Source organism: Gopherus flavomarginatus, chromosome 6, assembly GCF_025201925.1.
Source record: "Gopherus flavomarginatus isolate rGopFla2 chromosome 6, rGopFla2.mat.asm, whole genome shotgun sequence".
Taxonomy (NCBI): Eukaryota; Metazoa; Chordata; order Testudines; family Testudinidae; genus Gopherus; species Gopherus flavomarginatus.
The window spans coordinates 41,997,629-42,011,026 of record NC_066622.1 but is presented as its reverse complement, the minus strand read 5'-3'; the positions used below and the strand labels follow the sequence as shown (position 1 = coordinate 42,011,026).

Sequence of the window (13,398 nt, the reverse complement as noted above, 5' to 3'; positions counted from 1 at the left end):
TAGGGTAGTTGCAGTGCAGGAAGGTTGAGGTGCATTGGCAACGCTGATGATGCAGAAGGGTTGGAGTGCACTGGCAGAGCTGGGGGTACCATGCCTCCCTCACACCTGAAGCCCCAGTCTCTCTCACTTCCCCTACCATTCATCCTCATTTATCCCCCACCCCATCAGCTCCCTCCCCTTGCTACAGCCCCAAACCCCTCTTTCCTATTCCTCCAATCACCTTCTCCATTAACACACCTCCCCTCCCAGGAAGAATTCACATATCTATTTCCCCCCTCGAAATACTTTGATTACATTCCCCCCAAAATAAAATCGCCACATGTGGACTCGCAAATGGCTGAATCCAGCCATGCAGTCCAAAACTTCTTTAGTCTTAGGAGGAAGTTTGTAATTAACTTATCCTTAGATATGTTGATGGAATGGTGAGTTCAGAGCCCTCAAGAAGTCTGTTACTTATACAGTCATTAATACTTCTCAGTTTAACAGTACAAAACACCAAAAGGAAACTTTTTTGGGGGGGACCCTGAAACTTAGGAACCCATTGGTTAAATACCCCCAAATCTGGATCACTAACACCATATAATGTTCTCAGGAAGCACACCAAATTTCAAAGCAAGCCAATAAACAGTTCAGATTTTAGAGCACTTACAAGATTTAAGCTTTTTTGGTACCAGCACATGTGTAATATAAAAATGTACATTTTGTAATACCATTCTCTGTTTGGGTCCCTCAAAGATTTAGTGGTTGCCACACACTACCTTGGATAAAACTTGACAGATTGAGACCATTTTGACCTGCATCATAACAATGGTTTTATCTCTAACTCTGGGCAAAAAATAAACACCTAGAAATTTTTTTAAAACTTTTTTTTCCCTGAGCATATATCTTTGGAACCCTGACTCTAATGGCACCCTCCTGAGGCACACCAGTTTCAGAGAAATCCAGTTAAACATGACAATTTTAGAGGACTTAGAAAGGTTGATCTTTGAATAGATGTCATGAGCCAACCTTAACTACAGTGGCATCTATATATATGCATATAAACCTTAATATTAGGCAATACTATCAACACCACCTCTAATAGACACACCTACTTAAATAAAAAAATAAAAGTTTTATCATCCTAATTACTGCAGTACTTTTTTTTTAATATAATTTACTGTGTTCAGTTAATGAAACTTGTTAACGACAATCATTTCTGCATGTCTATGTCTTTAAGAGTAATATTTCCTGTAATTTTCCACACACTGGCTGCACTTTACCTAATACATTTTTTCCCTTAGCCTGACTAATGTTTTCATAACCTCAAAATAGCTTTTAAGGTCATGCAATAATGTTCATAGCTCCTTTTTTAATATATCTGGTAAGTCAATTAATGGCTCACTGGCGCTCTAATGGCAATAGTATTAGTGATACTCAAGACCACTCCAGATATTTTCCCAAAAGTTAAAAACTGTAATACTTAAAATATTCCTTGAACTAAGTGTTTTGGTATACTCTGATTTGTTTTCTTAATAAAATAAATTAATATCTGTGAGATTATGGCTCTAAATCTCAGAAGAATATTAGAAATGAGACTCAATGTCAGATATGTTATCAGTGGAAAGACTGATCCTCACAAGCATACAAAACACACTCTTAAGAGACAAGATCACCAATCTCTGTCCATATTTATAATATGGTGATATTTAAAAGAAGCTGAATATAATCACACAGGAAGAGACAAAATCTACTGATAGGGTATAAAAATAGTGCATGTTATTTCAGTGTCTACTTACTGACTCTTTAATCTAGTCATGCCTATCTAGAAATTCTCCATACTAAAAATCATTTTGTAATTTGGGGCAGACGGACTTGCTGCCTTAGGGTCTAATAATGGAGTATTTCACTTATGTTTGTTAAAATCAGACCCGAATCATAATAATCTGATGGTTGTTTGGTGGACTATGTGGACTAAATTAGTGGTCTCTATCCAGCTCCTAGTCAAACATTACAAAAATCACTACCACAGTTTGCATATCCAAAAAGCACTAGTTCACATTATGAAAATTTTCTGTGTGTTATAGGATGTGTTGCATACCCAGAGAATTTTTGAAACCATCTTGCGATTTAAATGGCAGAAAAAAATTTTATTCACATTTTCTAGAACAATTCACTTTTGGTTTGGAACTTCTTTCAGACTGAACTAACCATCTCAAAACAAGCTTGAAAATAGGAGGTTTTAATGGGAAGGCTGACAAAACTCTGACTGTAGTAATTTCAGTGGGTGCTAATATAATGCATTCATAATAGATACTATTTACATGAAACCTTTAATTTGAGAACATTCTTTAAATTAAATAGAAGAAAATACCACATAAATAGCATATACTCTATTTAAGCCATTCCGATCTTTCTGTCAGAGACCATCAGTCATGCTGAAATAATGTGCGGTTTCCTTCACCCCCAGTTCTGTCCATTTTTGTTTATCTAGACTTTTACCCAAAAGTTGAGGTAAAGCCACTGGTCTTATTTTAGTCGTAACCCAATACTGGATTTGCACCAAATTTCCAAAGATTGAAAGTCCTGTGCTTATCTGCCAAAGATTTCAACCACAAAGTATTATTCAGTCTAGTTTTTAAAGTTCAAAATTTTAGTAAAGATCAGATTTGGAAGTGTCTATTAAATAATAGACCTGCTTTCATTAATTCTGCTTCAGAAGTAGAAAAAAATCTTACATTTCTGTTGCTCCAAAGCACTCCCAGATCTTACTCTCCTAAATGATTACTCTACTTTCCTCACTCTTGCATAACTCCAATCAAAGACAATTTGTACTAAGCATGTGTATGAAACAGAAAGGACGCAAACAGAATATGAATAATAGTAATCAGCTATCTGCATTCCTTTGTGTAAGATCATGTACACAGGGATGAAATAAGTAAGTAAAATGTTTTGTTACTTGTAAGGCAACTTTCCAGTTTCTTGTTTCTGGGCTAGGTCCTGCCTGTAATGTAGATCAGTGTAATGAAAGGTACAGAGTTGCACTACTTAAGGGGGTGCAGCCTCTCCTACTCCTTGCATTGCTGGTCCTGTATGGTGTGTGGATAAGAGGGGCAGGGAGGGACATAGTTCAACTTCCTCTCTGCCCCCTATGGGATATCGTGAATCCCTGAGGAACTAAGGATGAGGTACAGGGACTGCAATTCTGCCTGGTCCTTATACAGGTCAAGCAAGAGTGGAAAAGTTACTTGCCCCCGTCTTATCACTAAGCTCATGCAAATTGGCTAGGCGGGATTTTGTCCCTATATGTATAACCCCACCCTTTAAGAAATTCAAATTTAAATAGAAAGCAATATTAATAATTGAATATATACATCTGTAGAACGAAGCCAAATCCTGACTCATTTATTAGTCTTCATTCAGACAAGACTTTCCTTGACCTCAGATATGGTCAACAACAAAAACAAACTAGAAATTTTGAAGAAAAGCAGAGATATTTCCAGCTCAGATAAGATATATGCTACTTTGCAGCTACTGGCTTTTTATTTTTATTTCTTTTTAGGGGCAAGTTCTTTGAGTTTCCTTTGGAGATGTGATAAATAAAAGGCTGGGGTATCTCCCTTTTATGGGCACCCAGCCAGCCAGTTAGCTACGAATCCCTCTTGGTAGTTGTTCTCTACTTGCTTTACCTGTAAAGGGTTAATAAGTCTCCCAGCATAGGTAAAATGAAGGGAGTGGGCACCTGACCAAAATGGCCAATGGGAAAGTTAGAACTTTTTAAAATTGTGAAAAAGCTTCTCCTTTGTCTGTCTTCCCCTGTTGTTCTCCCGGAGAGCAGAGACAGGGCTGCAACTATGCTGTAAAAAGCTTTGGGCCAGGTATGAAAAATCAGGTAACATTAGATATTGGCTCAGGATTTCTCTCTCTTGCACTATGCTGTGTGGACTTTGAGAGGAAGTTCTACTTTCATCTAAATCAGGTCTGAGAAACAAGTTCTGCGGATTAATGTGAAGGTCATTATAATAACTATGGCCTGTTCCTTCACAATCTTCTTTATCATCTTTGCTCTCAAGCAGTTGAGAGGGAAATGGCATCAAGAAGGATTTTTAACCCACTTCTAAAATAAGGGGACAACAGCCTCTGCTTTTGAATGTCTCTTCCTCATGTAGTACTTCTTTTGGCTTTCCATCTGGACTTATACGCAAACACGTTAATAAACAGGCTTCCAATCAGGCCTGTGGTGCACGGAAGACTAGGTGATATATAGACTGTATTCCCTGGGTTCTAAGCATGTCTTGTTGAGCTAGTCAATCCTGACTTTCCCACCTGATGTAGGGTTCCCGGGAGTAGATCAAGGCTACTTCTCTAAGCAGTGATGATTTTCTCCCTTCTTGGCAGTTATATACAAGTCATGATTCAGAAAAATCATCTGCTGGAAATGGAGAAGAGAGGTTGATAGTCCATAGAATGGGACAGGTTATATGCCTCTCTGGGCTACATCTGTTCCCAGTCATATTTTTTATTCATATTATGGAGGTGCATGGATCCCTACTCATGGACCATCGTGCTAGGCACTGTATAAACACAGGACAAAAAGACGATCCTTGCAGGAGTACAGTTATACTCCTACTATCTGGGGTCTGGTATCTATACCGATGACCAGTTTCTCTGGACCCATTCTTAGGTGGTTGTTATGTAACATTAAGAATGAATTAACCAATTGCTGACAGGAAGTGAATCAAGAATTGTGCCAGGCAGCTATGCAGGAGAAAAACTGGTTCAGAGAGTTGATCTTAGGATAAATATTTGGCAAATCACCCCCTATCATCTTCTGTCTCACTTCTGAAATAAAAGTGGCTTTGAATGATAACTTAAATGGTAGACTTCCCTGTGGATTGTAATGGGTGCTTCCACTTGTTTGTTCAAAGCCATGTTTCTCAAGGTTTTTGCAATGGCTGCTGGGCCGTGTCTAATACGATGAAAAGTTACCAGACATTAGTGGACATATATCTCTTTCACTTGAAGATACAAGTGGTAAGGCATTTGTGAATATCCATGTAGAAGTTATGGGTCAAAAAAGGAGTACTCTGTATAGAAAATGCTTCTTGTCACAGAAAAAACTCTAATGCCTCTGGGTCAGTCTCCCTGACCATATCTCCAGAAAGTTTATTTTCATATTCTGAAGTTTTGGGAAGATAATAAGGTAAAGGTAAATTTCAGTGTTTCTGTCTGGAACATTGATCTCCCTATGGACTTGTTGAGACCTGAAATCTAGAATGGGCTGCATGCGATTGTTTCTCTTTGTACCACAAAGAATACTGTACCCTTTCCAGAATATCAGTCTCTCCATGGAACTGGTTCTGTAGTTCCAGTATGTAGGAGATGGACAACTGCACCCTTCATCTTCTTATGCTGTGAAGAGGCTTGTTGATAGTGTTGGTTTATTTTAATTTAATTTGGGATAACAAACTTGTCCCTGGGACAATGAGTTTCATTGAATATCCTTCCCTGATTAACTGAAGCACCCATTTTCTGATGTGCTTCACTCCCAGATAAAGGCCGATCCTGAAGCATGCCCTCATAGGAGGGGTAATTTGTCCAGACTTGGGAGACCCAAAAAACAAGAACAGCTTTAGGCTGGATGAAGAATTTTAGTGTGTGTGTGTGTGGGGGGGGACACCTGCTCACAGCTGAACATACATTTCTACAATAAAAGACTGCAGCCAATGCTCTGAGGGTTGAGGCTGCTGTATCCAAGTTCAGTCTGAGTGATTATCTTATTCTGCTTTTTATCAGTTTGGCAGAAATACTACCTCAACTGGTATGCCCTTTAACTAGGAGGCCATAGAAGGCTTAATCTTAGTCAGAAAAATGAAGACCTTATAGCCCTTAGATACAAGATAGGACTTTAAGGGAATTCCCACTCCACCTTCTTCACATACTCATAAACCAAATGAGGAAGAATTACACAGCAGTCAGGACATGCATCTGAGGAAGTGGGTATTCACCCACGAAAGCTCATGCTCCAAAACGTCTGTTAGTCTATAAGGTGCCACAGGATTCTTTGCTGCTTTTACAGATCCAGACTAACACGGCTACCCTCTGATACTTGACAGCAGTCAGGCAATTTTGCAAGGTTAGGGTCTTTGAGTTAATGTATTTTTACTGTTGTATTTTCTAAAAGTATAAGCACCTATGAAGTTAAACCCCCATTTATATGTAATTCTTCAAAGTCTGGTGAACTGTCTGAAGTATCTCAAAATCTCAGCTTTAAAGACTTCTCTTTCTGTTTAGAGGATCTTAAAACCTATTATAAAAGGTTTTAAGACTTTTTGCTTTCTCTTTTATTGCTGATTGTGACCAATATCCTTCACCAGTCCCCTGGGCCAAACTCCTGAGAGAAAGGCAGGAAGGGGTATGTGAGGGGGAGACTACATTACAGGGAGACTGAAAGGAAGGAAGGATTCTGTAGGCATGACTTCTGTGTGCTTCCATAAAAGAAAGGGTAGCCACTTTATGACTCCTGTGGGACTAGGGAGGCTGGATGGGAAGTGGAAATAGGTCCATCTCTCAAGGAGGAGGAAGTTAATCACTTCAACCTAAACTACTCCGCTGCTTGGTCTGGATTGTGTGGGACTGACCACAGAAAATAAAGTAGTGAGCCAGAGCCACTGGAGACAAACGGCTCATTGGAATCAGAAAGTTTTCACTTTTCATGGCAGAGGAAGCTGTGCAGATAAAACAACGTGTGGGAAGAGGGGATAACTTTGCAGCTTTCTCAAACATCTTAGCACAGACTTTGCCTACCTGCAGGCTAGGAGTATGAATTTCTTCCTGCTGGTTGCTAAGGGGGTGGGGACCTTTGCCTTTCCCCAAGACTGAGGAGTCTCCAGTCAAACTTTCCTGTTTGCTTTGCAAACTGTGGGAATAGGGGTCCCATGTTTGGTTAGAAAAAAACTTCCATGACACTGATTCTGGCTTGTCTCAACAAAAGGAGCTTTTGTGAGCTCTGCTCAACATCCTGGGGTGGATCTTGCCCACACTTTGGCTTGCTGTCTCTGTCTGACATTTCTGAGAAGAAGTGTACTGTCTTTCAAACCCTCAGAAACCTAAAGTTTTTTTTCATTTTAACTGTTTTGAGGAAAAAGATACATTTAATTAAAAATCTTAAAAATCGTGTGAAAATTCTGCTGCAAAGGAAGGCCTTCAGGGTGCTACATGTGCTGTTTGGAGGCTAGGGTGGCCACTGCCACATCCCTAGAATACCTGACCTTCCAGTATTTCTGGGAATAGTGTGGGCACACCTTGACCAATGTGACGTTGCACAATGCATACGAGGCACATTGCACTGAGGACACGATTTTGAAGAGTCTGTCACTCCACACTCACTGGCATGACTTCAGCTGGTCACACCAGCGGGTCTGGAGCAGCATGCTCTTGAAAATGCTGTTTCCCATCTGTGATACCACATAAAACCATAGCCAATTCTGTCTCAGTACTGGCTGGGGACAAAACCATAGAAAAAATGTCTGTCTGGCTTAAAACCTGATGAACTATCTATCTACTGGAGGCAGAGAATTCTGGAAAATTCTTCCTGAGGGGTGACCTGAAGCTCTGGTTCAGAGCAAAGTTCTGATTAGCCTTCTGTTGCCACAGACAGGGAACATCTCTCCAGGAAGACACTCAGACATGGAAGGGATTAAGGATAGAAATTATAACCAGTTCCCATCAGATTTCCATATCATAAAAGCCACCATCAGAATTGATACTAATTGTCCCCTCTGCAGGCAGAGCAGGGAGGCCAAAGATTGAAAAGGACATGTATAATTAACTATACCATCCCATCTCCCACCTTAATGGCCCTACCAGGTCAGGACTGAGGCACAGTGGCAGGGCAATGTGAGAGTAGCTGATATAGATTCTGCTCATGTTTAAACCATTTTTTAGAAAAACGATTTTTATTTACAACTGTCAATCCGGCATGTTTTAATAAACACTAAACTCACTTAAGGCTAAATCCTGATTCTGCTGTTGTCATTCTTTTCACTTCAATGGGCAAAGATTTGGCCCTGTTCTGTTCAGGTTCTTATACCATGCTCATCACTTTAGAATCTGAATGCTCTCCACTCAGGCATTAAGCAACATGACTACACATCTGTTACATGTTGTTTGTTCTCTCATCCTTTCTCCACAGGGAGATAGATGCATGTGCAGTGGAGTCTCACGGTTTGGAAGTTATGAGGTTTGTGAATGTCATTGCTTCCTAGAGAATATGGTGAAGGATGCTTTAGAAATATATACTCAAAAGAAATATTTTATGTTCTCTTCAGTTCATTATCAACTATTGAGGACTCAGATATCCAGAGTGAAATTGTAAGCTAAAACATTCTACCTACATATTTGAAATATCTCCATTATATAAAAATGTCTGGTGTAATTTTTACAGAAAAGAACAATACACACATTTAAGAATTCTTCCTCCATACTGTACTCAAGCACCAAACTAAGACTCTCCTACATAAATACATTCTGTACAGAAATCATTCATTCACTTCCAGGTTAAGAGCAATAAAAGCATTTAACACTTGAAACATTAATTGGCTGAAAAGCATCTACTGAAGATCTAGTAAACTGAAATATTTGCCTTCAGCATTAGTCATATTCTCTGGCTTCCCCAACCAATTTACTATTAACATCAAGTATATCAAAGATCTAAACAATGAAACTGTATAATGTGTATTTCAGTTTAAGCTATCAAAGAATTATTATTTAATTCAACTCTTGCCTTTGACATAATTCTTTTTCTTTTATTAGGAAAGAAAGGGCACTGTACAGCTAACGGGATGATTATGTACGATAAAGCTGTGTGGGCCCCCAAACCTTGCATTACTTGTCTTTGTTCAAAAGGAAAAGTGATTTGTGATGAAACTACGTGCCTTTCTCTGACATGTCACAAAACCATGATACCTGAAGGAGAGTGCTGCCCAGTTTGCTCTGATATTGGTACAGTACACCATGCTATCTTGTTATCCATCATTTAATTTTCTATTTGTTATTTTTACTATTTTAAAACTACCTCAAACAAAACATTAGATAAAGGCAAAGGGTAAGTAATATAACCTATAAAAAACAAGTAATGATTTATGCAATTTTATTATACATATTTAACTATTTTTCTAAAATATATATTATCGAAATTATTTGAGAGAAATTCTATGGCCTGTGTTAACAGGAGGTCAGAACAGATGAACAAAATGGTCCCTTCTGGCCTTGGAATCTTTGAAACAAACAATTTTTTAAAATACAGAAAGTAGAAAAGTTCAAAATTATGTAATAACAGCAGCTCTACAGATCAACAGAATCAACAAGAATTATTCCATAATACAATTCAAAACGTATGTAAAACTCTATGTTGTTCCCAAATGGAAATACGCTTTGTCTGCAATGGGAAAAGGATCAGGGCCCCGCATTTTCTATTGATTTTTTCCCTTTTCTGTTTTCTCCCCCGCTCACTATCATCCTTATGCTTTTTCAGCTAATGAAATAAAAGCATAAACTTTACTCCCTTATAGTACATACCAAAAAAAAAATAAGGTTCCATTTATAAAGTGTTAATAAATGATTTCTATATGATATAAAAGCACATTAGACACATGAGTAGTATGTGTTATAGATCATTATAAGCACATCAGAAGAAAGCAATGAAAAGTGATAGTTACAAGCAGTTTATTAACCTGTTGGACACTAACATCCATGACAACTGATCAACCATTTATTAAAACCTCCATTAATCATTTATTAACCCTGAATATATAGCTTATAAAATTAACCCTAATAGAAAGTGTGACCAAATGTCCAAGTTATCCATCATGCCACACTGCAAAAACCCCACTAAACTTTTCACTATAGAAAAGCATCTTTTCTATTGTTACAATGCTGCATTGTTTCCAGTGAAGCCAACGACAACTGAAGGTCCCCACCTCGCAGGATCAGACCCTAGCATCTCTTTTGCACTTAAACTTGATAGTGGAGAGTCTAGTTGTGCATTCAGGAAATAAGTACCAATATTGCTGATCAGACTTTAAAGTAACAAAGTGATAAAGATGTTCTAAAGATGTTCCAGTTTATGTGTTTTAGTAAAACAAGTTTCCAAGATTCAGTAACTATTTTCTCTTAAATAGGGTATACAGTTTTTAAAACTATTGTTTTTGAGTAACACTAATTTCAAATTATCACTAGAATTTCTATTTTAAAATAAAGAATCAGAAAAAGTTATGAATGTAGCTGAGTCCGCCCTCCTTTTGGCAGATGGAACTCATAAACAAATACAATGAGTGGTGAGCATATAAAAAGTGTACTGGCTCATGTTGACCAAGTGAGAGGAAGCAGTTAACATGGCAGAATATCAGTTAGAACATCCTCCAACCTTGTGGTTTCAGGTGATGGAAAGACAGGAGGGAAACTGGATTGGTGACATTTGCATAGATAAAAGCATTATTTATCCCACAAGAATGCACACTATTTAACTTTTGTATTTATGGTGACAGTAGTAGTGATATTTTTTTTCTTTCTATATCTCTGCTGGGTTGAGCATGGGTGGAAAGTTGATTGTGTAACTAGTAGCAAGATGATGTAAAGAGCAACAATTATACTTGATTTATTCAAATTGGCATGGTTTGCATGTGCACATGCATATGTACATGTACGAATTGCACTGCAATCTTTCCACTATGGCGCTGAATTCACAGGGATCTGTGAGAACAGCTGAATCAACATACTGGTATCTCTCCAGCCAACCTCCCCTCTCCAGACAGCTTTAACCAGAGCTGTACCAGCTAGCTGCTGCTCCTTCAGTGAGGGAAAAGGGTTCTGGGAACCTAGTGCTTACTGCAAACCCCTGTCCCATCCCCAGGCACACTTTTTTTCTGTTTGGGACTTTGTGCCAGGCACATAACATTAACAAATTCAACAGTTCAAAAATGTACTACCAAATCAAGCCTATATTCAAATTCTTTTGGGACTTCTTTGATGCATTCCTATTTATCATATTAACACCTTTACGAAAAAGAATACAGATAACTATTCTATGTTGTAGCTGCTGTAAAGGCTTAACCATTGATTGTCATACTCACTTAAAATCTGGATTCTCCACTAACTAGCTGTGTTCAGTAAAATTAATCAGATGCTGGATTTGCATAATGATTGTAATATTATTATTCCCTCATAAAGGTATTATACTCTGACATTTGAATCATTTTTACAGTAAGGATTTATCAAGAACCACAAAACAAACATTCAACATTTTAGTGTAACAAATTTATAATATATTATAATTAAGATTATAAATAAGAAATACATTTTTCATTCCTTAAAATCACATTCTCAGTGTGAATTTATTTCTTCTATAGTTAGAATGTTTACAATGTTTGGGGGGGCATAATAGTTACTAACTTCATTCTCATTTCCTCTTATACTGCCATTTTATTTTTTTCCCTCACTTTCACTACCATGGACACTCTCATTTTCAGTACAATATATTTCACTGGATGACACACCTGAAATTTCTGGTGCTTCTCCAGAGCCCAATGACCCTAGTGACCCAATGCTATTGCAACCACTGCATACCCAGGCTGAAATAGATGAGTTACTTAGACGAGAGAAGGAAGAACTTGAAGGGAGAGAAAAGGAAATTCACAAAAAGGATGAAGAGCACAGGAAGAGAAAAGAAAAGAAAAGTCAGGAGGAGAAAAAAATACGTGACTATGAAGCCCATCAGAAAGTAGAGGAGGAAATAAGCAGGAGAGAGGAAGAAAAAAGAAGAGCATATGAAGAGGAAGAGCTACAAATTGAAAAGGAAGAAGAAGAAAAAAGAAAGGAAAACAAACGTCCAGAGCAAGAAAGAAAACAACAACAAAGTGAAGTGGAAGAAGAGGAAGAGGATGAACATATTTTACGAGGTGATGTTTTCAGAATGCCCCCTCGATTCCCAATTCCTGTTCCTCCTGCAGAAATTCCTCCTTTGCCAATGGGATGTTCGATTTCTGACACCACAATAAGCTGCATTAATGCCAAACTTACACAAATACCACCAATTACTGATCCAGAGCTAACAAGCTTAGAGCTTGAAGGTAAGAAAATAAGTTTGCTTTATATTATTTTCTTCACCAATTAAAATTTAGCCCTCCCCAAAACCCATAATTTTAATGTTAGCATATTATAACGTAAAATGCTTTATGCTACTAGTTTCTTATCACAAAAAGAGATTTAAAGGCATTTTACAACTAAGCCTGAGAAGTTAGGCAACACTGTAAGCCTGAGAAACAAGCAACAACCTAGAAATTAAAGGTTTTATATTCCACTATGAGTGCCCTCAGAAGTTCAGGCCCATGTACTGTACATTAATTTATGATTTCTCTTATTACATTAGCTCTCCAACACTAACACTTTTTTTGTGCTCCTGAAGATGGTTTTGTAATTGTAGTAATTTTAGATCTATGGTAATCTAATAAAAGAGGTCAGTGCCATGTTGCTACAATCTAACTTGCTTTTCAAAATTTAGATGCTACTAGTGTTGAGACACAGAGACATACAGTTGACTTTATTTCCATGAATACATTTGTACTTGTACAATACCTAGTTACCTGACTCAGACTGTATAAGATGCAACACATTACTAATATATTTATTTATTTATTTAATTTATTTATTTATCTATCTGTCCTAGGGAATACCATCACTTCCATTCCAGATGAAGCATTCAATGGGATCCCTAATTTGGAAAGGCTTGATCTAAGTAAAAATAATATCACTTCTCCAGGCATAGGTCCACAAGCGTTCAAAGTAAGCATGCATACTCTTTCTAACATCTCTGTCACTGATTTGTGCTTGAAGTAGATCTCACAGAATACTACAGGGCAAATCATCAGCTAATGTAAATGGCTGTAGCTCCGCTGGAGTCAATGGAGCTATGACAATTTGCACTAGCTAGGGATCTACCTCTATGTAATGAATATATGATTAATCAAATTTTGCCATTTTCAACAAATCATTTTTACAGTTTTCAGCCAGTTATATAGTTGGTCGAATACTATTCACTGAAAAAGTTATTTGCTGAATTATTATTAATATTTTTCTGGTATTTTACCAGCTTCACTTTTTGAGATTTTTAAAAATAGTTTTTCCATCATCATAAAGTGCTTCTTATATCATTTTTAGAAACCTCATAGTACTTGAACTCTCTTTTAAAGAAAAGTAGTATAGAAAGGGAAGCTTTTGAAGGGTGCTGGCTTGACAGCCCTGCACAATGAAGTTCTTTATATGTCTAAAAACACAGAAGTTGTCACACCAGTGTGCCTCATTGTCTAACTTGGAATGACCACCTCTAATGTTCTTTCTTTAGAACTTGATCAGTCATTAGCC

The 13,398-nt window shown here is 37.6% G+C and overlaps 2 protein-coding genes across 3 annotated transcripts in view; one reads left to right on the top strand and one right to left on the bottom strand.

The window, feature by feature from the left end:
* Nucleotides 1–13,398, bottom strand: part of CENPP (centromere protein P) — a 294,323-nt gene that overhangs the window by 67,044 nt on the left and 213,881 nt on the right. The window lies entirely within an intron of this gene.
* ECM2 (extracellular matrix protein 2) overlaps nucleotides 1–13,398 on the top strand; it is a 36,226-nt gene that overhangs the window by 10,524 nt on the left and 12,304 nt on the right. Inside the window, exons 3-5 of the mRNA XM_050957775.1 lie at nucleotides 8,794–8,982; nucleotides 11,508–12,107; nucleotides 12,704–12,819. Coding sequence (XP_050813732.1) covers nucleotides 8,794–8,982; nucleotides 11,508–12,107; nucleotides 12,704–12,819 — 905 coding nt within the window. The remainder of the gene's footprint in view (nucleotides 1–8,793; nucleotides 8,983–11,507; nucleotides 12,108–12,703; nucleotides 12,820–13,398) is intronic.